At 44.9% G+C, this 25332-nt stretch overlaps 1 protein-coding gene across 1 annotated transcript; it reads right to left on the bottom strand.

Annotated features, from left to right (window-relative positions):
• Nucleotides 1-107: 107 nt before the first annotated feature.
• ube2j1 (ubiquitin-conjugating enzyme E2, J1) lies at nucleotides 108-18956 on the bottom strand. The gene is made up of 8 exons (XM_034528304.1): nucleotides 18662-18956; nucleotides 9361-9434; nucleotides 8905-9036; nucleotides 8474-8558; nucleotides 6180-6285; nucleotides 3434-3563; nucleotides 2427-2534; nucleotides 108-386 (listed from the first exon to the last, which is right to left on the bottom strand). Exons 1-8 carry the CDS (start codon nucleotides 18690-18692, stop codon nucleotides 111-113), a joined length of 942 nt encoding a protein of 313 aa, XP_034384195.1. The 5' UTR covers nucleotides 18693-18956; the 3' UTR covers nucleotides 108-110.
• Nucleotides 18957-25332: the final 6376 nt, after the last annotated feature.

Raw genomic sequence — 25332 nt, 5'->3', positions numbered from 1 at the left:
GCCTCGGCTCTGGTTCCACGTCGGCCGGCCATAGTTTAATGTTCGGGTGGTTGCAAAGGGGGGAAAGAGGGGGGAGGTGCTAGAGGGTGAGAGGTCGGGGGGGGGGGGGGTCACAGCTCGTAGTCAAACTTGTACTCGTTAGCCAGGTAGACCCTGCGGAAGATGAGCGCGGCCAGGGCCAAGGTGAGCACCACGATGAGGAGCACCGAGCCCACGCGGCTGGCGTCCCGCGGCTGGCGAGGAGCCGCGGCGAAGACCGGCCGGCTCGGGGCCTGATGGCTGTGCTGCTGGGCGCGGCGCTGCCGGGGGCTGAGGGGGCGGCCGGTGGCCGGGCCCGCCGGGGGGGGCCGGGCCTCCTCCGGCACCGTGGGTGGAGACGCCTCTGCCTGCGGAGGGGGGGGGAGACAATGAACTTGGTTAGTCGATTATGCTCACGGGGATCCAGATGCATTGTGGGTCGGGTCGTTCTACCTCTTGTACTGCCGGGTAGTAATAATAAAAACATCATATTTAAGCCGTTTGGATGAATTTCGGGCAGAAACTCAGGCAGTAGTTAGAGCTGCGAGTGGATTTATTAGTACAATATTTAATTCTACAGAAAGTAGCATGACCTCACATTTGTTCTTCGTCACTAAACTGTCCTATGGCTTTATGATCCAATAACTCGATTCCATTGTGCCACGACGGAAATGTACAAAATATGTAAAATGACAATTATGAACCGGTAAAGTTCGACTGAATAAAAAACACAGCGGGGGGACGACGACGACGACACTCTTCTTCTTTCATGTAACTTCCTATAAATAATTTTAAAAAAGGGGAGATTTCTCCCGGATCAGAACATTTAAAAATAACCCCCGTCTCTCGTTTTCAACACAGTGTTTAAAGAGTCGACGACGCTCCGGTTCATTAAAGAGTGTTTGATTTACGGAGGAAAATCACACATTTCATCCAATTAGGGAGGCAGTTATCCCTCTGGACTCGGGGAGCGGCAGCAATGCACTGTGGGATACCGCGGCACGAGTTTTAAACTCTTGTCCCCGCAACTTCGGCGGCAGGTGGCGAGTCCTATTTCTTTTTGGGGGGGGGGGGGGGGGGGGGGGACGCGGCCTCTCATCGGTTCAACTCGGAGACAATGATCTAAGAACTCGCTGCTCCTTCAGACGGGTGTAGCAGCTGGCGCCCCAATAAAGGAAAAAACACAATCCTCTTAGGTCGGAAAGAAGCCGACGAGCCGCATCCGATCCTTCTGTGCGTATATTCAAGATGCCCTCCGGAGCTCGGCGGGACGTCGGCGAGCGCCGGAGCGCGCCGACGATTAAAAACAACGTGAAATGTGCGTTAATCGCCTGCGTTACAGACGGCGCCGCGTAATCCTTTACGATGGAACGGCGAGGCGCTTCGGGGGACACCCGCGGCCCGACACTCGACAAGCGAACCGGGTCGTGGTTTTCATAAAAGCCAAAAATGTCAGGAGAAGAAACTGGCTGAAATAAAACTGTATTTTTCATCACGTTGTTGGTGATATTATATCTTTCTCTATTGCTATCTCTCTAAATATATAAATAAATATAAATAATCATTTTAAAATATATATATATATATATATATATATATATATATATATATATATATATATCTCTGAATATAAATAATTTAAATATATATATATATAAAAATATGTAAATAAATATATACATATATATTTATTGACATTTGTATTTATATATATATATTGATATATCTTTATATATATATATATTTATTTATTTTAAATAAATATATATATATATATATATATCTGTACACATATACATACATATATATATATATTTAGATAAGATATATATATGTGTGTATATATACACACACATATATATATATATATTATATATATTTAGATAGACAGAAATCGTTTTCCAAAGTTTTATCATCAATAATTTAACACGGTGCAAAAGAGCGGTGTAATTATTTTCCCTTTGGGGGGCTTTTGCGAGGTAATTAAAAAGGTCTGGAACAGACGATCCATCACACACTCTACATAGTGTATAAAAACACGGAGGCTCCTAAGTCTAAAACTTTATTACTCCTTTCAAACTTGCCAAAGGCAGCGCAGACCAGAACCACTCGTTCCATCCTTCTTTCACAATAAAAGCCCGAGACGTAAACACTGTGAAACTTCTCACCAGAAGAAGCTCATAACCGCTAAAAGGAAACTCAAATCAAATAGCTTTTCACTAGCTTGAGGCTACACAACAAATAAAAACATAAAGTGTTGCAACGGTCACAAACTCGTTAAAAAGCAGTATTTTAAATGTGACGAAATATCTTGATTACCGCCCCAGTTCAGGTGAGTTATTCATAGGGTAGTATATGAATGAAAGCCGATGGCTGGTTGGTTAAGTGCCGTCCCGTGTGACACCCACCTGTTCAGGCCCTTCAGACGTGGAGGCGAGGGCCCCCTCGGCGGGCGTGGGGGGTTCGCCCTCAGCAGCTCCGCTCTCGCTCGCCTGTCTGGATAAACTGGACTCCGCCTGCATGAACGCACAGGAAAGGGCATTTATAACAGAGAAGCATCCGAGGAGCCGTCACTGGGAACTGGAAAGTGATTCTGTCAATCAAATTATTTACAAAGCCAGTCGGGAGAAGAGAGAAAAAATGTTTCAGGTGTTAAAGCTGAATTCTCTCTCCTGACCACCAGGGGGCGACTCCTCTGGTTGTATAGAAGTCTACGCTTCATGTGTTAAAGCTGAATTCTCTCTCCTGACCACCAGGGGGCGACTCCTCTGGTTGTATAGAAGTCTATGCTTCATGTGTTAAAGCTGCATTCTCTCTCCTGACCACCAGGGGGTGACTGCTCTGGTTGTATAGAAGTCTATGCTTTATGTGTTAAAGCTGCATTCTCTCTCCTGACCACCAGGGGGCGACTCCTCTGGTTGTATAGAAGTCTATGCTTCACGTGTTAAAGCTGAACTCTCTCTACTGCCCACCAGGGGGCGACTCCTCTGGTTGTATAGAAGTCTATGCTTCACGTGTTAAAGCTGAATTCTCTCTACTGCCCACCAGGGGGCGACTCCTCTGGTTGTATAGAAGTCTATGCTTCATGTGTTAAAGCTGCATTCTCTCTCCTGACCACCAGGGGGTGACTCCTCTGGTTGTATAGAAGTCTATGCTTCATGTGTTAAAGCTGAATTCTCTCTACTGCCCACCAGGGGGCGACTCCTCTGGTTGTATAGAAGTCTATGCTTCACGTGTTAAAGCTGAATTCTCTCTATTATTGATGATCCATATAGACCAACATAGATAGTTTTTATAGCAGCTATAAACAGAGCTTCAGACTATTTCTTTCACTACTTTCAACAAAAAAAAGTTCAACTGTTCTGAAGTCTCAAGTGTAAACTTTTAACTTTGGTTCACAGCCGGCGTTCCGTACCTTGAAGTTGATTTGCTGGGCCAGCTCTTTGGCCTTGTGGTCCTCTGCGCTGGGGTTGCTGTTGGGGGTCAGAGCCAGGAGGGCGGAGTGCATGGAGCATCCACACGCCTCACAGCTGAAGTCCTGGGACCTGCAGAGAGAGAGAGAGAGAGAGAGAGAGAGAAAGTAAAAACAGAAGTGAGTGTGATTTTATTGGACTTTGTGTTAAAAACACTGACTCACTTCCTTGTTTTAGGACTTATTCCTGCAGCTCTCTGCTGTGGCGCTTCACCTTAATGGACCAAGATCTGTTTGACTCTAAATGACCATAATTTACTAAATGAGTCATTTATATAGACTTCTATACAACCAGAGGAGTCGCCCCCTGGTGGTCAATAGAGAGAATGCAGCTTTAACACGTGAAGCATAGACTTCTATACAACCAGAGGAGTCGCCCCCTGGTGGTCAGGAGAGAGAATGCAGCTTTAACACATGAAGCATAGACTTCTATACAACCAGAGGAGTCGCCCCCTGGTGGTCAGGAGAGAGAATGCAGCTTTAACACATGAAGCATAGACTTCTATACAACCAGAGGAGTCACCCCCTGGTGGTCAGTAGAGAGAATGCAGCTTTAACACATGAAGCATATACTTCTATACAACCAGAGGAGTCGCCCCCTGGTGGTCAGGAGAGAGAATGCAGCTTTAACACATGAAGCACAGACTTCTATACAACCAGAGGAGTCGCCCCCTGGTGGTCAGGAGAGAGAATGTACGTTTTAAGACTTTTGGCTCCACTCTGCAGAACTGAAAGTCACCGTCTGGCCGTTTATCAACAAAACAAGAAACAAAAAGAGAAGAAACCAGACAAAGAACTTAGTCGTCATTTAAAAAAAGTCCAATTTTCACCAATTCAGCAGTCCTTGCGCTCGGCGACACACACACACACACACACACACACACACACACACACACACACACACACACACACACACACACACACACACACACACACACACACACACACACACACACACACACACACACACACACACACACACACACACACACACACACACACACACACACACACACACACACACACACACACACACACACACACACACACACACACACACACACACACACACACACACACACACAGAAATGTGCCTTCATTTGACGCTCGGCCAAATGGTAATTTGGCACTTTGAAAACGAAGCTATAAAGATTAGTTTCTACCTGGCAGAAAGCCCAGCTTCAAAATCTGTGTGCAAACTCGGGACGTGCTTGTGTGGACGGCGTCTTCGTCTCGTTGTTGGCCGCCTCGCGTGGGTTTTGCTTTTTAAACGCCAGATAACCCGCTCGAGGTTCACACTGTGGCGAGCGCCACCATCTAGGAGATCCATGAAGACGCCACACGTCGAAGAGGTTTCTGTGGGTTTTGCCTAATCGCGTCAGCTCATGGGACTCGGGGAGCGCTAACGTCACCACCGTGGCTAAAAGGTGGGTACACACGAATAATTAAATGATCCAAACAGAAGTTTATGACGCCCCCCAGTCGTCACCTGGACTACGACGGCTGATGTTCATTTAGTAATTCATAGCCCGCAGGTGCGTCGTATGCTTTATATTACCTGTGTGTCTTCGCTTCGTGAAAGTTGCTTTTTTTGGTTCGTTTGTATTTAGCTCTCGTGTCACTTTGCCTGCATTTAATTATAAAAATTATACAAAATGGTAATAATTTATTAATTGATGTCAAAATAAGACGCTTAGGAATTTATATTCTCTGCTAAAAAAAATTTTTTTAAAAAAAAAAAAAGATCCAGAAAATGCTTCCAAAGAAACACCAGTTTTGTCACATTCGGCTCCGTTTTTAATTTAAATTTTTATATGTTTGCCGTCGTGCTTTGGAGGTCACAAGATGTTTTTTTTGTTTTTTTATTTTCCATCTGGAAGTTTTCTGGAACGCAATAGTCGAAGCAAACCGTGCGACGTCGCCAACAAACAGGAAAGCGTATCCTGTGGCTCCGTCACCAGTGTGTACACACTTATACGACTAGAAGCATACTGTACTCCAACTGGGACAAATTAAGTGTTTATTTGCTCCCCCCCCCCCCCCCCCCATTACTTTCAACGCCTAACATCACGATATATGCAACGACAGCACGTCTCCTGTATATTAAACGTGCGGGTGACAGAAAATGACTGACGGGTTTCATCTTCGCTTCTGAAAACCTCGTCCAAATGCAGAGAGAGGCCCTGACTGACAGCTCCCACGATCACCATGGGCACAGAAACAACTGATGAGAACCCCCCCCCCCTCCCCCCTTGTCTCAGCCTTAGATTGATAAATCAAATAAAGAAAGGGGTTTCCATCAGGGAGGTAAGCAGCACTGTGTATTTATAGCAAAGCGCGTCGATCTCATCTCGTGCGCTAATGAAACAGCCGGCCGGTCGAGACCCCCCCCCGTCCCCATCTGCTAATAGGAGATCGACTGGAGCGGCGTGCCCGCTCACGCTCCCTCCACAGACCGGGTACTTGGGCGATAATGACTTATCGAAGGGGATGCACATCCACCGGGGAGGGGGCGGGGGCGGGGGCTCAGGTGCTCATTACATTACATGCCTGCGTGGAGTCAGGCGTGTTAACGCCGCCCCGAACAGCCTCGTGCATGTATCGATCACAACCGTGCAGACGGTAGTCCAGCATGCGAGATCATATATCACACACACACACACACACACACACACACACACACACTTACTTTTTGGCGAGGGCCCTCCTCTCCTCTGGGGTGTAGTCGAGGGATCCGATCGCTCCCTCTCCTTTTGTCGGCATGAATCCGATTATCGCTATCAGGGCGGTTCGGACTGTGAGAGGAGGACAGAGGACAGAGGACAGAGGACAGAGGAGAGGAGATGAGGAGCGTTGGAATCAGAGCACGTTCTCCCAACATTCAACATGCTTTTTGTTCGATGACACCACGGTCGGGGTCAAGGGTCAGTCCACGCTGAATCTACCCGGCCGTCGTTGAACGCCCGCTTCAAACGCGGTGTTTGTTTGTCCGCGTCGAGTTGCGTTAACGTGACGACCAAACAATCACAACAGCGCACGCACACGCGTGTTCCTTTCCGGAACGTTGATTCGTGACGCATCGGCGAGAGGCGACGTTTCCTCCGATGTGCAGCATTTTAATTTTAACGCGTGCGGTCGGGGACGAACAACGTTTCCCCTCGTTTTCACGCCGAGCTGATTGACAGCTTGCCGTCGGGGGAGGGGGGGGGGGGGGGGGGGGGAGGGGGTCTCTACACAACCGTGTCACGTTGTGGAGCTGCGGCGCGATCCGAAATGAAAACGCAGTCTCGCTTGAGTGAAGTAAACAATAACAAAAAATATCAAACTCTTCAATTTAAAACAAGAACCAACTTTCGAGTCCTTTTAGGTTTGGATAAATGTGTGTGTGTGAGAGTGTGTGTGTGAGTGTGTGTGTGTGTGTGTGTGAGTGTGTGTGTGTGTGTGTGTGTGAGAGTGTGTGTGAATGTGTGTGTGTGTGAGTGTGTGTGTGTGAGTGTGTGAGAGTGTGTGTGAATGTGTGTGTGTGTGTGTGTGTGTGAGAGAGAGTGTGTGTGAATGTGTGTGTGTGTGTGTGTGTGTGTGTGAGTGTGTGTGTGTGTGTGTTTGTGTGTGTGAGAGTGTGTGTGAATGTGTGTGTGTGTGTGAGTGTGTGTATAGTTGCGACTCCTATTCAACTCATTGAGGACTAGGCAGCTATAATAAACACATTTATAATATACTACAAACGCATTATAAAAACATTATTTACACGTACAGATATTAGAGGTGCAGGGGTGACGTGTATCGTGAAGCCAATGGGACTTTTAAAATTGGATTTTGGATGATTGCAGAAAACAAAACGTTCATGAAACTTCCCGAACAGATGAACCCCACTTTGAAGATGTGTGTTAAACAAACTCCACCGCGGTCACATGACCTCACGGAGGTTGCAGTCGTCTCGTTAAACCGTAAAAAAAAAAAAAAAAAACTCTTCACCGCGGACCGCATTTCAGGCATCGAACCGGCGGAACCACGAGGGAGCCGGGAGGTGCCGACCCGTTCCTGCAGAACTCCATTAGCGCACGTTCGTTAAAATAAATCTAAATAAATATGAAAAAAAAAATGTTTAAATTACCCGAGCCGCGTTTTATGACACATGGGGGGGGACGTGTAACCATGGCGACGGCAGCTGCAATTATCCAGCCGGGCTTACTGCGGCCAGTCCCAAAAAATAATGACACGACTTTTACACAGCAGGGGGGGGGGGGGCAGTAAAAAGTAAGGTTTTACCTTTACTCCCCCCCCCCCCCCCCCCCCCCCTGCTATGCACGGCCAGCCATGTGACCTACAGTACGTTGGTAAGAACATCGGCTCTTTTGATTCGATTATTGATTTCAACCTTGCTTTGAGGAAGAAGCGCCGTCTCCCACTGATGAAACGCTACGTGGTGAAAGTCGGCTGAAGGACTAAAGCGAGTTTTTACTCTTAAAAAAAGGGACGGAAATAATTATAACAGTGACAGAGTCTGAAGACTTTAGCTGGTTCATGTCGGCCGAAGGATTTGGACCGTCACGCGAGGTGGAAAGTAAAGACTTCGACTCTTCGCGTCTAATGAATACTAAAAGAAAACTCGTAACCACTATTTGTCGGATGTTAATTTATGTGTTTTTAGTCAAATTCTGCCCGAGAAAACTTTACTGTAAACCTTCGGTAAATGTTTTAAATGCCGTTAAGCTAGTTTTCAAAATAAAACCTTGCGCGTCATAATTTATTTTGCAGGAAGTGATGAGTTTTATTTGAGAACCCCCGTCACGTGATTTACGATAACAATGGACTTTTATTTTTTTATATTCCTCCATCTTTTTGCACGTATTGACAATTAAGAACGGAAACATCGACAGGTTTTCGTACTTTCGTCGTAGATTTCTGTGAGAAATAATAAGACTAAAAGTGAGTAAAGCTGCACGTGGAGAACTTTATAAAAAATTTTTTTTTAAAACTCACTGCTCCAAGAGGGCTGCCAGGTCTCCGGATGGTGGCCGGAGATGCTCAGGCAAATCTTCTTGCCAACTTCGAATCTTCCGTTCGGCTAGGAGAAAAGAGGGAGGTGAGCGTGGAGGACGAATGAATAAAAACACACCGTTTCTCAAAATGTGGGAAAGCGTTATGACGAGCAGATAAGAGACGGAGGTTTGACACAGCGAGGAAGTCCAGAGTAGTTGGACACAATGCTTTTATCAGCCTGTCATTAGTGCAGATGTCATAGAGCGGTCTGAATATAATAAGCGTCTCATATTGTTATAGAGCAACTCCCTCTGACAGCCCCCGGGGGCTTCGATCTGACAACCGGCCGTATGTGACTTGAGTCTCAAACGACTTTCCCCCCCTTCCTCCTCCTCCTCCTCCTCCTCCTCCTCCTCCGCCGGCGCCCTTACCGTGAGGAGGATGATGCTGGGGGGCTTCATGGGGTACTCCGGGGGAAGCACGATCCTGCCGTGGTAAACCCCGCCGTCGAAATCAGAGTCCGGGGGCCCGCGGACGGAGAAGTGCCACTCGAAGAGGTTGTCCTGCAAAAAAAAAAAAGAAAAGAGATGTCAGGAGATGCCACGACACACCGCGAGACTTCACACGCCCACGAGTCTGAGGCGCCGACGCCGACGGCGGGTTGTCGTGCCGATTGATTGTCGGTCTAAATCCGGAGACGTGTTCGTTTGCTGCACAATGTTGTTTATGTTGGATTGTGGAGGATCAGGATACATCTGCAAATCTAATTTAAAGTCTATTCTCTTGACGGAATCTTTGGCTCCGCCCTGAGCCGGACAACTAAAGAAATCTAGTACGAATACTGGCCCTGAAGAGGCCCTACTGGACAGGGGGTTGGGGGGACTTACTTCCAGTGGCTGGGCGTGGTAGTGCTGTGTGGGATCCCTCAGCTCCGCGGCCTCTTTCATCAGCCTCTTCACCGCTGGTTGTTCGATGGAAACAAAAAGAAAACTGAGGTTAGCGTCTTCGGGGTGAATGAGGCTCTGAGGCAATTTGGTATATTATTGATTCGCTCACTTCTTATCAATTAATACAATTAGAAAGTGCTTTCAAACACAACCTTTAATACAAAAAAAAAAGAAGAAAAAAGCTGCATATTTTCATTTTACGCCCCACGAATAAGTCTTTTTTCATTTTACTCTGTATCATCCTCGCTCTCGGCCTTCGTCAATGACAATCTGGTTTGTGAGTTTTTCTGAAAATGTTAAAGCCTTCAACAGAAACACGACAAAGCCGTTCGACCCGAGCGGCGCCGCACATCAGAGTCGACAAATTAAATAACAGGCGGGAAGCTTAACTCTGCAGCGATCTGTGAACGGCGGAGCAGAAGGAAGCAGATCCATCCGTCACGGCGGCAGCACCAGATATATTTAATTCACAAACGCTGAGCCAGCTGAGGGGAGTCTGTGCTTCAGTCTCTCTCCTGACCACCAGGGGGCGACTCCTCTGGTTGTATAGAAGTCTACGCTTCATGTGCTAAAGCTGCATTCTCTCTCCTGACCACCACGGGGCGACTCCTCTGGTTGTATAGAAGTCTACGCTTCATGTGTTAAAGCTGCATTCTCTCTCCTGACCACCAGGGGGCGACTCCTCTGGTTGTATAGAAGTCTATATTTCATGTGTTAAAGCTGCATTCTCTCTCCTGACCACCAGGGGGCGACTCCTCTGGTTGTATAGAAGTCTATGCTTCATGTGCTAAAGCTGCATTCTCTCTCCTGACCACCAGGGGGCGACTCCTCTGGTTGTATAGAAGTCTACATTTCATGTGTTAAAGCTGCATTCTCTCTCCTGACCACCAGGGGGCGACTCCTCTGGTTGTATAGAAGTCTACGCTTCATGTGTTAAAGCTGCATTCTCTCTCCTGACCACCAGGGGGCGACTCCTCTGGTTGTATAGAAGTCTATATTTCATGTGTTAAAGCTGCATTCTCTCTCCTGACCACCAGGGGGCGACTCCTCTGGTTGTATAGAAGTCTACGCTTCATGTGCTAAAGCTGCATTCTCTCTCCTGACCACCAGGGGGCGACTCCTCTGGTTGTATAGAAGTCTACATTTCATGTGTTAAAGCTGCATTCTCTCTCCTGACCACCAGGGGGCGACTCCTCTGGTTGTATAGAAGTCTATGCTTCATGTGTTAAAGCTGTATTCTCTCTCCTGACCACCAGGGGGCGACTCCTCTGGTTGTATAGAAGTCTACATTTCATGTGTTAAAGCTGCATTCTCTCTCCTGACCACCAGGGGGCGACTCCTCTGGTTGTATAGAAGTCTATGCTTCGTGTGTTAAAGCTGCATTCTCTCTCCTGACCACCAGGGGGCGACTCCTCTGGTTGTATAGAAGTCTATGCTTCGTGTGTTAAAGCTGCATTCTCTCTCCTGACCACCAGGGGGCGACTCCTCTGGTTGTATAGAAGTCTACGCTTCATGTGCTAAAGCTGCATTCTCTCTCCTGACCACCAGGGGGCGACTCCTCTGGTTGTATAGAAGTCTACATTTCATGTGTTAAAGCTGCATTCTCTCTCCTGACCACCAGGGGGCGACTCCTCTGGTTGTATAGAAGTCTATGCTTCATGTGTTAAAGCTGTATTCTCTCTCCTGACCACCAGGGGGCGACTCCTCTGGTTGTATAGAAGTCTACATTTCATGTGTTAAAGCTGCATTCTCTCTCCTGACCACCAGGGGGCGACTCCTCTGGTTGTATAGAAGTCTATGCTTCATGTGTTAAAGCTGCATTCTCTCTCCTGACCACCAGGGGGCGACTCCTCTGGTTGTATAGAAGTCTATGCTTCGTGTGTTAAAGCTGCATTCTCTCTCCTGACCACCAGGGGGCGACTCCTCTGGTTGTATAGAAGTCAGATTGTATATCAAATGACTCTACTTATATCTAAGTATATATATACAGCTTCACACTATTTTGAAAACTCTGTATGATGAAATAACAATAAAAAGCAGAAACTCTGCTCACGTTTTTTTTTAATCTCGCTCAGACTCTCCGATGTGTCGAGTTGTTTGAAGATAAAAAAGGAAGCGGAGATTCTCTGACGGTTGGACAATGAAAGCCGGGACATCGAACCCCCCCCCCCCGGCCATAGGTGCGCCGACTTGTTATGCAAGAGAGACGGAGGGGAGGAAACCTGAAACACACCTGCCGAGGAGAGAGGAACGAGGCCGCAATTAGAATGAAAAGAGGAGATAAGGAGGGAGTCCGCTGGGAGGAGGAAGAGGAAGAAGAGGAGACGTGAGGAATCTTTTGAAATGAGTTTTTAATCTTCGACGGAAGCCCGCAGAGGAGAGAGAAATGTCACCGCGGCCCGCCGTGGACCCCGGGAGGAAAACCCACGAACGATTGACATGCCGGTCGGATGTCTGTGTTTGTGACTGCGCTGTCGATGCGAAGCGCTGGAGAGCACGTGTGCTGCATTCAGTGTGTGTGTGTGTGTGTGTGTGTGTGTGTGTGTGTGTATATTTTTTTTAAAGACGTTTTTGCAAAACACAACAAAAACAACTCTCAAAACACAATTACCATCCCGCTACTTTCAGGATGAACAATCTGTGAAGAAAAAAATATATATATATATTTCTGTAATAAAAAAAAATTAAAAAAACATTAATTTTTTTCACACTAAATGAATAGAATTGGATCAAATAGCGTAGCGCTTGTTGTTGAGGTCCTGTCAGGGTTTAAATGACATCCTATTTGTTTTCCTAACAACTCAATAACTAATCAGAGGAGGATTGTTTGACCACGTTTGGAAGACGTAGAAAGAAGCGGCTCAATCGGCAGCTGGACGCACATCGTAAAACGATCATTCCTGTCAGTTTAAAGTTAAGACGCCGACCAGCTGGACCGACAGAATAACGTTGAACCTGTGCAGAACATGCGTTTCCCCCTTCTGGCCTTCAGAGGGATTACGTCTACGAGAGAGAGAGAGAGAGAGACCACCAAGATGTCGGGAAATCCTACAAAGCGTCCAAGAAACGTCTCTGGGGTGGATGCTCCGGATTACATTTTTTTTTTTTTTAAACTAAATCTGCATTCTTGGGAAGGATTTAAGTAAAACAAATATTGGGGTTTTATTTTGGTCATTTGTGAAGATTATCTTAAACGTGTGAGTATTAATTTAATAAGCCTTTTGTTGGCCACAGAACATATTTTCTGCGATATACTGGAGGGGACCAGTGCGACGCCAACAACCTCTCCGGGAAGCCGTCCAGTGTCATAATGACAAATGACAAAAAAACAACAACAAAAAACGGTTTAAACCTGTTGGCCGGACCAAAAACCGGCAAACCCAGAAACTCCTCAACAGCAGCAGGCCTTGGCCTCATTCCCAGAGCGGCAGTGTGAAAGGAGGGCTGATTGTGCAGAGAATACAGACTCCTCTAACTTTTGTACCTCCTTTCCCCCCCAGTTATTTATCTCCACGTACACACATCTCACACATCAGCAGAAAAACCTCCGCGACTCCTCTGGTTGTATAGAAGTCTATGCTTCACGTGTTAAAGCTGTATTCTCTCTACTGACCACCAGGGGGCGACTCCTCTGGTTGTATAGAAGTCTATGCTTCACGTGTTAAAGCTGTATTCTCTCTACTGACCACCAGGGGGCGACTCCTCTGGTTGTATAGAAGTCTATGCTTCATGTGTTAAAGCTGCATTCTCTCTACTGACCACCAGGGGGCGACTCCTCTGGTTGTATAGAAGTCTATGCTTCATGTGTTAAAGCTGCATTCTCTCTACTTACCACCAGGGGGCGACTCCTCTGGTTGTATAGAAGTATATGCTTCATGTGTTAAAGCTGCATTCTCTCTACTGACCACCAGGGGGCGATTCCTCTGGTTGTATAGAAGTCTATGCTTCATGTGTTAAAGCTGCATTCTCTCTACTGACCACCAGGGGGCGATTCCTCTGGTTGTATAGAAGTCTATGCTTCATGTGTTAAAGCTGCATTCTCTCTACTGACCACCAGGGGGCGATTCCTCTGGTTGTATAGAAGTCTATGCTTCATGTGTTAAAGCTGCATTCTCTCTACTGACCACCAGGGGGTGTCTTCTTCAATACAGCATGATGTTCATTTAGTAAATTAAGGTCCATTTAGAGTCAAACAGACAATAAAGCGGGGTATGCTCTAGGGCGGGGCTACTTTGTGATTGACAGGCTGCTACCAGAAACACAAGCGTCTTTACATCAATGCTCCACAGTCCAAACATGGTCACTAATGTTCACTGGTTGAAAAAAACCAAGATGGCGACGGCCACAATCCAAGATGGCCAGCCGATAAACCAATGGGTGACGGACATTACAACGACCACGTCCACTTGTTATACATACATCCATGGTCTGAATACCGTAAATACAATTTTTTTTTTATTAAGTTTTTCTTTGTTTAAGAAAGTTTCACAAATGCCGGCGGCGCTCGGGGGGTCAGAAAGAAAAGACGCTTTTAGGTCGAGGAATGGCGAGAATCCCGAGAGCGCTGCAGCTGAAAGCTGTTTTTTTTTTTTTTTAAAGATTCCCTGAGTCTTCGAGGCCACCAGTAAGTCGTGATTTTCCACTTGGAGAATCCATCAGTGCCCTGCGGAGGTGCGATAGGCTATCAGGGCTGGACAGGCGCTTCAGAATGAAAGATGAGCCCCTTTAAGAGAGAGTCTTCTCGTGGGTCTTTGACGGCAGGGCCCGGGACACCGGCAAGACATCCTGAGGACACCGGTCCGTCTCCACGGCGTCTAGTCATTGACTTATCCTAAAAAAGGACAATTAGGGCGTATAGCTAGTTTTTGGCAAATCGTTTATGATGATGCCGAAAATTACAACGACAGAAAAGGAGCCCTGCTGAGTTTAAAAATATAGATTTTCTAACATAGACTAGAGGGGTGCACTCGGTAGACCACCAGGTGAGTCTGCAACGACCCTTTCCTGTAAAGTTTGATTGAATAAATACATTAAAACACATTCTCATTTCAATATATGCAAATGTACGCACCTGATACATCAAAACACCAGTAAAATCAATAACGCCGACTTTTTTAAGGAACGGTCCTCACGACATGTTGATCTCAAAACACTTTGGTGTCAGACCGCATCCCATAAATCAACAGCCTCCACGGACACAACAAGTGTCGACGCTTGATAAGCTGAATATTAATCAAACGGGCGTGAGCGCGATGAAACGTGTAACTTTTCGACACAAGAAGCCGGGGGCCCCTCGGGGAGGGTTTGCTTTTCACCGCGCGGCACTCGGCATCTGACAGAGCGGCCGCAGTCGGTATCATCGACCAGCGGTTAGCGAATGATGCAACGCGGCACCTGGATGAAACAATCAATCACACAGAGAGAGAGAGAGAGAGAGAGAGAGAGAGAGAGAGAGAGAGAGAGGCCTTGTTGTCAATGCTAAACGCACTTGCTTTTTGTTGAGGCGCCTCGCTGGTCTCCCGACCACTCACGAGCGCGTTACACCGCATGTCATCATTCACCCATTCACACACACACACACACACACACACACACAACGGTAGGAACATCGGGAGCAACGTCGCGGGGTTCAGCGCCTTGCCCAAGGGCACCTCGGCTTCTTTTTTTTTTACGATCAGAAAGACGACCCGCGGCTCAGACGCCGGCGTCGTCCATGCTTGGAAGACCACGTTCTCCCCGTGGTCGGCGCCAGCGTCTCTAATGAAGCTGCTTTAATTGCCTCGCAGGAGGGTAGAAGAGAGCTGGAGCACTTGAGAGCCAGTCACACTAGGATTCTGAATCCATCCGTGACAGAATATATTACAATTTAGGGTCTAGTGTGGAGAATAAAGTGGGATTTATTCAGATTAAAATGTAATATACTGTTCATAACTATTGTTTTCATCAGTGTGTAATGAACTAAAACGAAGAATTGTTGTATTTTCATCGGATTAGACAATTCAAACACTCTAGAGAGCCTTTACACTTGTTTTACGTCACTGCATGGCCCCCCAGAGGTCATGCTCTCCTTTATTTTGGGACAATTTCAGGACGGTGCCCCCCCCCCCCCCCCCCCCCCAAAAAAAACCGACCGATCGACTAACGTAAAGAAGTAGTTGACATTTATGGAGGGCGGCCCAATAATGTCATATACTGTTGTTTTTCCTGAAAAAAAAACAATAACATCATCGCTCCATAAACGACACACTACACTGTTTAGTAGGTCGCACATCGCCTGTTGGTCCAGCATGAACGTACATGGGAGGGATGCTGAGCTGGGAGAGGAGAGAGGAAAGGAGAGAGGAAAGGAGAGAGGAGAGGAGGGGGGAGGCAAATCCAGGTCTCAGCACAGCATCCTCTTAACACCACGGTCCCTGCCAGTGGCTGGATGCACCGTGACGGGCGCTCCACATCCCATGTTTGGCTCTTCCTTCCGGGTAACAGTAAGCGGCGATGACAAGGAAAAGCCCTTTTTCCTCCCCCCCCCCCCCCCCCCCACACACACACACACACACACACACACACGCACGCACGTGCACGCCTCTGGCCTCCGCTGGGTTTGCAGAGGTCAGGTCACCGGCCCAAGGCGACGGTAATCTCCGCGCGCCGAATCATCTTATGCAACGCGTAGTTTGGAGTGTTTGGGAAATGATTCGTAATTGGTCCGGAGAGGAGAGAGCGAGAGGAGACACGCTTACGTAATAAATAAAAAGGAACAGAAGGGAAGGGAAAAAAAAGGAGGAGATGAGTCCTCCAAAAGTCGGAGGACTTTTTATTTATTTTTTCTGTTGCTGCTGCTGCTTCCACCACGTTCAGCTAAAAAAGGTTAAAAAAAAGAGAGCAAATCCCACTCTTTCATTTAGAAGAAAACAGTCTGGTATGAAAAGATACCACAAAAGGAAGGATGTAGTACACTTTACACACACTGTGCATGACAAACATATAATGTACAGCCCTGTGACTGTTTTTTTTTAATTATTCAGTACAATATAGTTCAGTCTTTTCAGCAATCATTTTCCATCATGTATGTGTTGAGAAACAAAATATCGATATATATATTTATTGTGTGTATGTATATATATATATATATATATATATATATATATATATATATATATATATATATATATATACACACACACACACACATCTATAATTATATATATATATATATATATAATATTATACATATAAATATTATATATAATTATAGATGTGTGTGTGCATATATATACACACACAATAAATATATATATATTTACACACACACACACACACACACACACACATCCCGAGAGAACCGATATAAAAAATATATATAAATGATTGATATTTGATATTTTTATATGTATAGTCATATCGGTTAGCCTTAAAGTCGTATGTGATACTGAATCTTTGAGTTTTGGACAGTTTGTCATGGTGGGTTTCTGGGTTATTGTTGTGACATTGTTCACAATGAATATCAATATATATATAAAAGATAAAGTAACTAGCTAACTAACTATTATTGTTGCCTCGTTTTGTGGCGTGTGAGGAATTAGTGCACTTTGATTTAACATACGTGCATTAAACAGAAAACGCCGGTAAGATTACAGCTCTCTGAAACTCTGAATCTCAGAACTGAAAGCGTTCCAGCCCGCTGGCTCTAAACAAATCCTGCACGTGTTTGCGTACGTGTGCGTTGTACAACCGCAGAGCAAACATCCAGCTGCACGACGCCCGGGGAAGCACTTGTGATACGTGGCATGAACTCAGAGTTTCTGTGGCCGCTGACCCTTGAACATTCTCTGTTTCAGTCTTAAAAACGTGTTGCGTCTAAACCTGCATGTGAAGAAGTGCAGGTGTAGATATGCAATGACTCCAAAAGACTAAAAAACATCATTTAAAAATCTGAGAACTTTCTGGGTTTTCAAGCCATGTTTTTCCTCACATATGTGGCTTGTTACACAAACACACACACACACAAACAAACACACACACGAGAGAGAGAGACCACATGTCCAGAAGTCAACCAAAACCAACATTTACTCCTACTCCTACTCCTACCCCCCCCCCCCCCCCCCCAATCCAATTCTTTTTTAAACTGGATAATCAACATTTGTTTCTTTACAATGCTTTTAATTGTTCATTTAAAAGTAGTCTGTGACTGTGAGATACGAATTTACAGTTAATTACAATCCCTCCTCTGCATTGTGGGAGGTTGATTTACGGCGTTTTGGCCGGTTACACCTAGCTACACCACTAGTTCCAAAAATCTGCAAAGGGCCTGGTGCAAGTTTGGCCCTAAATCGATGACAGTTTGCTCCAAAACGTCCTCAAACTTTAACTTTAAATAAAAGCGGTGGAACACTGCATACACTGTGATGATGAAACTAGTGTGCGATTGGTATCCGTCCTTCTTTATACAGAATTAAACCCGACCGACGTGACTTTGTGTGAAGCCAATAAATTCAGGGCAAATCAAATGATTGGACAGGCTTGTTACAACCCTGCGAGAGCTTCAGATACCCGATATATATATTTATTTACTCTCCGTTAGAGCATTTTATCCATTCATCATGAGAATGACATAATCAACAATGTGTCTGATGACCAACCCTCCCTTTTGCCTGCTGATGTAACCGGAGTTGGTGAAACACAAAGTGATCGGAAACCTGAGAAGGGTGTTGACGTGCCACATCATTTTGTTCTCCACTGCTTGTGCTCTGTAGCATATTTTTCTCTCTCTATATATTTATATATTAAAGCAGCAGAAGTGCATTGAACTCAAGCCTGACGGTGTTGTCGCCACGAAGTCTCCAATGAGGAGCCCAGGACCCAACAGCAGCTGTGAGACGTGGACTTTTGGTACCGCCCGTGACTCACTTGTTGCTAGGGAAACCAACCTATAAACTGTCCATCACGACCAGGTCGTCTCTAACTACTTACACAACGAGACAAACAGGGAGGCACTGCTCAAAACCGACTGTTTGTGTCCACAGTGCAAATACTAAGTACCTCCAACTGGAGTTCACAATAACAATAATAATAATAAAAACAGCGAACACTAAGAAACAGAGTCAATATATAATATATTAGATGTCAGTGTACTAACTCTATTTTAACTTGTCAAACAGTTATTGTAGCTTTATAGTAATAAAGACCGTGGTGGGTTTTAACTGCCAGGACAGACACACACAACAACAGCTGGAGGTGAGCTCACCTGGACTCTTGAGGTTATATTTGTTCTCCATAACAACAGATGTTGAGCTTCTGTTGCTAGCTCACTAGCTAGTTAGCTCCCCGGGCTACTTAACGTTAGCTTCCTCTAGAATACGAGCCGGAAACCGGAGGTCGTCCGCTGTCCCCGGTGTTCCGGTCGGCGGATCGGGTTGAATGCGTTGGTGTCTCGTCGTCTCCGGGGTTTTTTGGGGAGTTGTTTCTCGAGTTATCCGCTGTTTTCGGTTTTGAAACTGTTCCTCAAACGTTAACCTCGTGACGTCATCGTCGGAAACGTAAACAGGAAGTGACTAACTATTGGCTGGCTCTTCTTCTTCTTCTTCTTTTTCTTCTGGCGACCTCGGAGGCGGCGCATGCGTATTCTTGCAAGAACCTTTTATTTCTGATTATACTAGGATAACAATTTCTACATACAGATTTGAATCTTATAAGAAATTAAATGTTTAATTGTGAAATGTAATCACTGCTGAACTTAGATAGGCCTACCACCAAGTGTTATGCACTGAAATAGTGTGTTTTACTTTTAAATATAAATTAGAATTTGAGTATAATGATTTATAGGATTCTCAAATTTGGATTGTAATTTAATTACCCAATATAGAAAAAAAAATACATGTGTAATTATAAGGAAATGAGGTATGAAATATGATAAAATTGTAAAAAAGAAAACAACCTATATTGGTATCGGACATTTAGTGCATCACATTGTGATCTTATTTATTTCAATCTACTGTAAATAAAGTAATTTCAATGGCCTGAAATAAATCCACCAAACTTATATTTATATGACAATTTGTCAGAACTGTTAAATTAATTAATGTATTACAAGGTGAATAAGTTCTGTTAAGTTCTGTTCTTTTAGGTTTGAAATGTGAGAAAAACAAGGTACACAAGGTAGTTTTCTTTACACCAGGCTGACCAGTTGTTAGGTGAGTTTATCAGATTCAAGAAGACATCACTTCCTTCATTAACTGATTAAATAGAAATAGTTTTCAAAACACTGCTTACGTATATTGGCAAACTTCCCAGCATGCAATGTGTTTGTCGTATTATCCTTAAAGTAGCTTTTTGTATAGATTCCGTTCACATTTTGATAATGCGGGTCACGGCTACAGATCAAAAAGGAAGAAATATTATTTCTATCTATTGATCCACGATCCTGTCTTCCTCTTCTCGCCTCAACATGTCCCAAAGACTTGAATCTGGCCGACTGTTTCTCACTTGCTTTCTTTCTTTCTTTCTTTTTGCCCCTTAACGTTAATGCAAAAGTTATTCAAAGGTTTCAGGAATGAAGCAACACACAGAAATCTGGGACTCAGAGAGACGGTTTACGGAGATTTCACAGACGTCTTGAAAGCTTTACGGAGGTTAATGGGGGAGGGACGGGGGGTCACTTTGATCTTCATCTCTTCATCACTTTGCCCCAAAGGAAATAGTGAGACACAATATATTGATAATAAAAAAACACTGTTGTCAAATGGAAAACAATTGCAATTTTTCTATTTAAAATGTTATTTTGGAATGAGTTTCTCACTCCTCAGATGGATAGATAGATAAATCGATAGACAGATAGATAGATAGATAGATAGATAGATAGATAGATAGATAGATAGATAGATAGATAGACAGACAGACAGACAGACAGACAGACAGACAGACAGATAGACAGATAGATAGATAGATAGATAGATAGATAGATAGACAGACCTTTCACCTTATTAAAAAACCACCTACTGGCCCATGATCAGATCTGATCCTGTGAGTATCCCCTAAAGCCCGGAGAACGTTCATTAGCTACCCGATACGTTCAGATGTGGAACATTTGTATCCTGTCATATCCAGTACCGTCAGTTATATAAGCCAAAACAAGGGAGGGTAAATGAACCGGTCAGACTCACTGCAGAATCAGAGGCCGGTTGGTCATTGAGGCGCGAAGTAAAACTAAACATGACCCACAAGGAGTGAACTGACGAAATGAGACAAACAGAAAACCCCAAAACAAATAACTAACGGCATGAAAACAAAGGCCAGGTGAACTAATAAAGACTCCTAACTTATTATAGAGGCAGGATGGACAGAAGGAGTTAGGTGTTAGGTGTCATTGTGTAAGGGTGTTAGGGTGTTAGGGTGTTAGGGTGTCAGGGTGTCAGGGTGTCGGGGTGTCAGGATGTTAGGGTGTCAGGTTGACACTCTCCCAGCGCCTGTGGTCCCATCTTACTGTATCCAACACGGCTGAAATATCGGCTCGCCTCTTCTCTGCGATATTAACGACGGCCCGAGTGCTCGACCGCAAGATCACGTCGCCCGACCCCTCTGCCGCAGAGCCTCCGGCGCCTCGATGTGCCAGCCGCAACACGTCCTTTATGTTCTCCCAGCAGGTGTAATGTAATCGCATCAGGCGTAAGAAGCTTTCTTTTGTTTTACATTTAAAAATGGGGTCGCGTTGGGCTATGAGGATGGGTCGGTTATTAAAGGAGCGAAACAGAGTGAGGTGTGGTTGGAACTATGAAGCGGAGAGTTCACTGCTAGACAGATGTGATGTGTCTTTTCTTATTAAACTCTTCTGTTGGAAGATAAACTACACGACTTCTGTGACCGATCCAACGTCAATGACAAATTAAAGTCTCATTAACGCTGACACATCACATCACAACATCATCATCATCATCATCATCATCACGCAGTGCGGATGGATAGCGATGAGGGAGAGTCCCGAGTCTTACATTTGCATTTATTTACATGCCGAATGCGTCCGTGCATCTCCGTGTTCGTTTGATTCTCCAGGAGCTTACATATCATTTGAGAAGATGCAGCAGACTCATAGATGTTTTGTTTTTTTTGTCGCTCAGACATCATCTCACGGTATGAAGTTTGATTTCGACGCGTCCGATGTCACGTGATCACGTGACGGTTGGCGTTTGTATAGATGAACCTCTAATGAGGGGAGAGGGAGAAAAAAGAAGAAGCTTTACGTAATGTCACGAGGTTGGCTCTCCATCACCAATGCAGCAATCTTCCACCCGCCAAATCCAGATTAATTCCGCTTGTGTGTGTGTGTGTGTGTGTTTAAATCTGTCAGATGCAAAGAGAAACCGGCACAAAGTTTATGATAATTATTAGTCGGCGCTACGAGATTTACAACTCAAAAGGTCTTCTTGACCTGAAGCTGACACACATTTCTTTTCTTTTGAGATTATTTATTTAAGGGGTATGAGATGGGTAATAATGGAGAAACACAAGAAATGTGTAGCAGGTGAATGATGTGCACTTTAAAAAAGAAAACAAAATCGTATGTGGTTGATTTTGCTTGTAAGTTCATTTATAATTATATATATTTAAATATATATTTATATTTAAATATATATATTTATATATATATAATTATAATTATGAATTCAAAATATATACATACTTAGGTACCTAAACGTCTCAAACAAGTATTGGTGCATTTGTTCATTAAAGTGGGAATTTAAACCTTGACAAAATATCCCCCAAAAATATGCTTCCACTTCAGTGATTGCCATCAAACAAAAGTAAACATACATATGGCATTCTCTCTCCTGACCACCAGGGGGCGACTCCTCTGGTTGTATAGAAGTCTATGCTTCATGTGTTAAAGCTGCATTCTCTCTCCTGACCATCAGGGGGCGACTCCTCTGGTTGTATAGAAGTCTATGCTTCATGTGTTAAAGCTGCATTATCTCTCCTGACCACCAGGGGGCGACTCCTCTGGTTGTATAGAAGTCTATGCTTCATGTGTTAAAGCTGCATTATCTCTCCTGACCACCAGGGGGCGACTCCTCTGGTTGTATAGAAGTCTATGCTTCATCTGTTAAAGCTGCATTCTCTCTCCTGACCACCAGGGGGCGACTCCTCTGGTTGTATAGAAGTCTATGCTTCATGTGTTAAAGCTGCATTCTCTCTCCTGACCACCAGGGGGCGACTCCTCTGGTTGCATAGAAGCCTATGCTTCATGTGTTAAAGCTGCATTCTCTCTCCTGACCACCAGGGGGCGACTCCTCTGGTTGTATAGAAGTCTATGCTTCATGTGTTAAAGCTGCATTCTCTCTCCTGACCACCAGGGGGCGACTCCTCTGGTTGTATAGAAGTCTATGCTTCATGTGTTAAAGCTGCATTCTCTCTCCTGACCACCATGGGGCGACTCCTCTGGTTGTATAGAAGTCTATGCTTCATGTGTTAAAGCTGCATTCTCTCTCCTGACCACCAGGGGGCGACTCCTCTGGTTGTATAGAAGCCTATGCTTCATGTGTTAAAGCTGCATTCTCTCTCCTGACCACCAGGGGGCGACTCCTCTGGTTGTATAGAAGTCTATGCTTCATGTGTTAAAGCTGCAGTCTCTCTACTGATCACTAGGGGGCGACTCCTCTGGTTGTATAGAAGTCTATGTTTCATGTGTTAAAGCTGCATTCTCTCTCCTGACCACCAGGGGGCGACTCCTCTGGTTGTATAGAAGTCTATGCTTCATGTGTTAAAGCTGCATTCTCTCTCCTGACCACCAGGGGGCGACTCCTCTGGTTGTATAGAAGTCTATGGTTCATGTGTTAAAGCTGCATTCTCTCTCCTGACCACCAGGGGGCGACTCCTCTGGTTGTATAGAAGTCTATGCTTCATCTGTTAAAGCTGCATTCTCTCTCCTGACCACCAGGGGGCGACTCCTCTGGTTGTATAGAAGTCTATGCTTCATGTGTTAAAGCTGCATTCTCTCTCCTGACCACCAGGGGGCGACTCCTCTGGTTGTATAGAAGTCTATGCTTCATGTGTTAAAGCTGCATTCTCTCTCCTGACCACCAGGGGGCGACTCCTCTGGTTGTATAGAAATCTATGCTTCATGTGTTAAAGCTGCATTCTCTCTCCTGACCACCAGGGGGCGACTCCTCTGGTTGCATAGAAGTCTATGCTTCATGTGTTAAAGCTGCATTCTCTCTCCTGACCACCAGGGGGCGACTCCTCTGGTTGTATAGAAGTCAATGCTTCATGTGTTAAAGCTGCATTCTCTCTCCTGACCACCAGGGGGCGACTCCTCTGGTTGTATAGAAGCCTATGCTTCATGTGTTAAAGCTCCATTCTCTCTCCTGACCACCAGGGGGGCGACTCCTCTGGTTGTATAGAAGCCTATGCTTCATGTGTTAAAGCTGCAGTCTCTCTACTGACCACTAGGGGGCGACTCCTCTGGTTGTATAGAAGTCTATGCTTCATGTGTTAAAGCTGCATTCTCTCTCCTGACCACCAGGGGGCGACTCCTCTGGTTTTATAGAAGTCTATGCTTCATGTGTTAAAGCTGCATTCTCTCTCCTGACCACCATGGGGCGACTCCTCTGGTTGTATAGAAGCCTATGCTTCATGTGTTAAAGCTGCATTCTCTCTCCTGACCACCAGGGGGCGACTCCTCTGGTTGTATAGAAGTCTATGCTTCATGTGTTAAAGCTGCAGTCTCTCTCCTGACCACCAGGGGGCGACTCCTGGTTGAATAGAAGTCTATGCTTCATGTGTTAAAGCTGCATTCTCTCTCCTGACCACCAGGGGGAGACTCCTGGTTGTATAGAAGTCTATGCTTCATGTGTTAAAGCTGCATTCTCTCTACTGACCACCAGGGGGCGACTCCTCTGGTTGTATAGAAGTCTATGCTTCATGTGTTAAAGCTACATTCTCTCTACTGACCACCAGGGGGCGACTCCTCTGGTTGTATAGAAGTCTATATAAATGACTCTACTTCTCTTGATGTATTCCCTCAGTAAACATTGTAAACATTAGTTTTTGGTCTCAATCTCTAGTTTCAAGTCTTCTTCAATACAGCGTGATGTTCATTTAGTAAATTATGGTCATTTAGAGTCAAACAGACCATAAATTAGAGGATGCTTAAGTGTATTTACGGCTCTCTCGCAGACATTTGCAGCCCTTCATGAACACATTGTGTTAGCCTGCATTTCTGCAGAATTTGCCTGAGGGTATTACCCACAATTCATAGCACCGCGACGTTAAACAAAGGGTTTACCAGGGGAGGCCCGGAGGCCTTAAAACAATAAAAGGTAAACAAAAGAGGTGTTCAGCCTGGAATATAAAATGTACACAGAAACATTAACGTTAAAGGGACAGTTCACCCCAAAAAAACAACAAAAAAAAACTTATATTTCCTCTTACCTGTAGCGATATTTGTCAATTTAGATTGTTTTGGTGTGAGTTGTCTAGATTTGGAGACATCGGTCGTAGAGATGTCGGCCTTCTCTCCAATAAAATAAAAAAATAATTGTGTTTATTGAAGTTGTTTTGACAAAGAATACTACTAAATACATTATTTTACAATTTCCCATTCATATTACCATATTCAAGCCCTCTTAGACTCTGTCAGGATTCAGGGTTCTATAGGAGACATTGGGATTGGGCCCATGACCACTTGTTATGGTTGAGCGTTTGCTGCCCTCTACTGGTTAAATGGATAAACTGCACAAATAGACTTTATTTCTTCTTTTCTCAGTTATCACAAAATAATTATTATTAAAAAAATAGATATTCAAACAACCTGTTTTCACTGATTTCACAAGAGGTGTAATATTCCATTGGTGTGTGTGGTTATATATATTACAGGAGTAATACATACTAATATTAAATAAAGGGAAGATTTTTGGTTTAGTTGCT

The sequence above is a fragment of the Cyclopterus lumpus genome, chromosome 24, assembly GCF_009769545.1.
Source record: "Cyclopterus lumpus isolate fCycLum1 chromosome 24, fCycLum1.pri, whole genome shotgun sequence".
In the NCBI taxonomy this organism is placed as follows: domain Eukaryota; kingdom Metazoa; phylum Chordata; class Actinopteri; order Perciformes; family Cyclopteridae; genus Cyclopterus; species Cyclopterus lumpus.
This window is presented reverse-complemented; position numbering and strand designations above follow the sequence as displayed.

What these genes read in the sequence shown, in the direction of transcription:
- ube2j1 (XM_034528304.1), bottom strand. Translation starts at nt 18,692, where the DNA reads ATGGAGAACAAATATAACCTCAAGAGTCCAG. An exon ending in CCCAGCAAATCAACTTCAAG is followed by an intron (nt 2,535 to 3,433) that starts GTACGGAACGCC and finishes GCGTTCATGCAG; the next exon opens with GCGGAGTCCAGTTTATCCAG. An exon ending in CGTCTGAAGGGCCTGAACAG is followed by an intron (nt 387 to 2,426) that starts GTGGGTGTCACA and finishes CCCCCTCCGCAG; the next exon opens with GCAGAGGCGTCTCCACCCAC.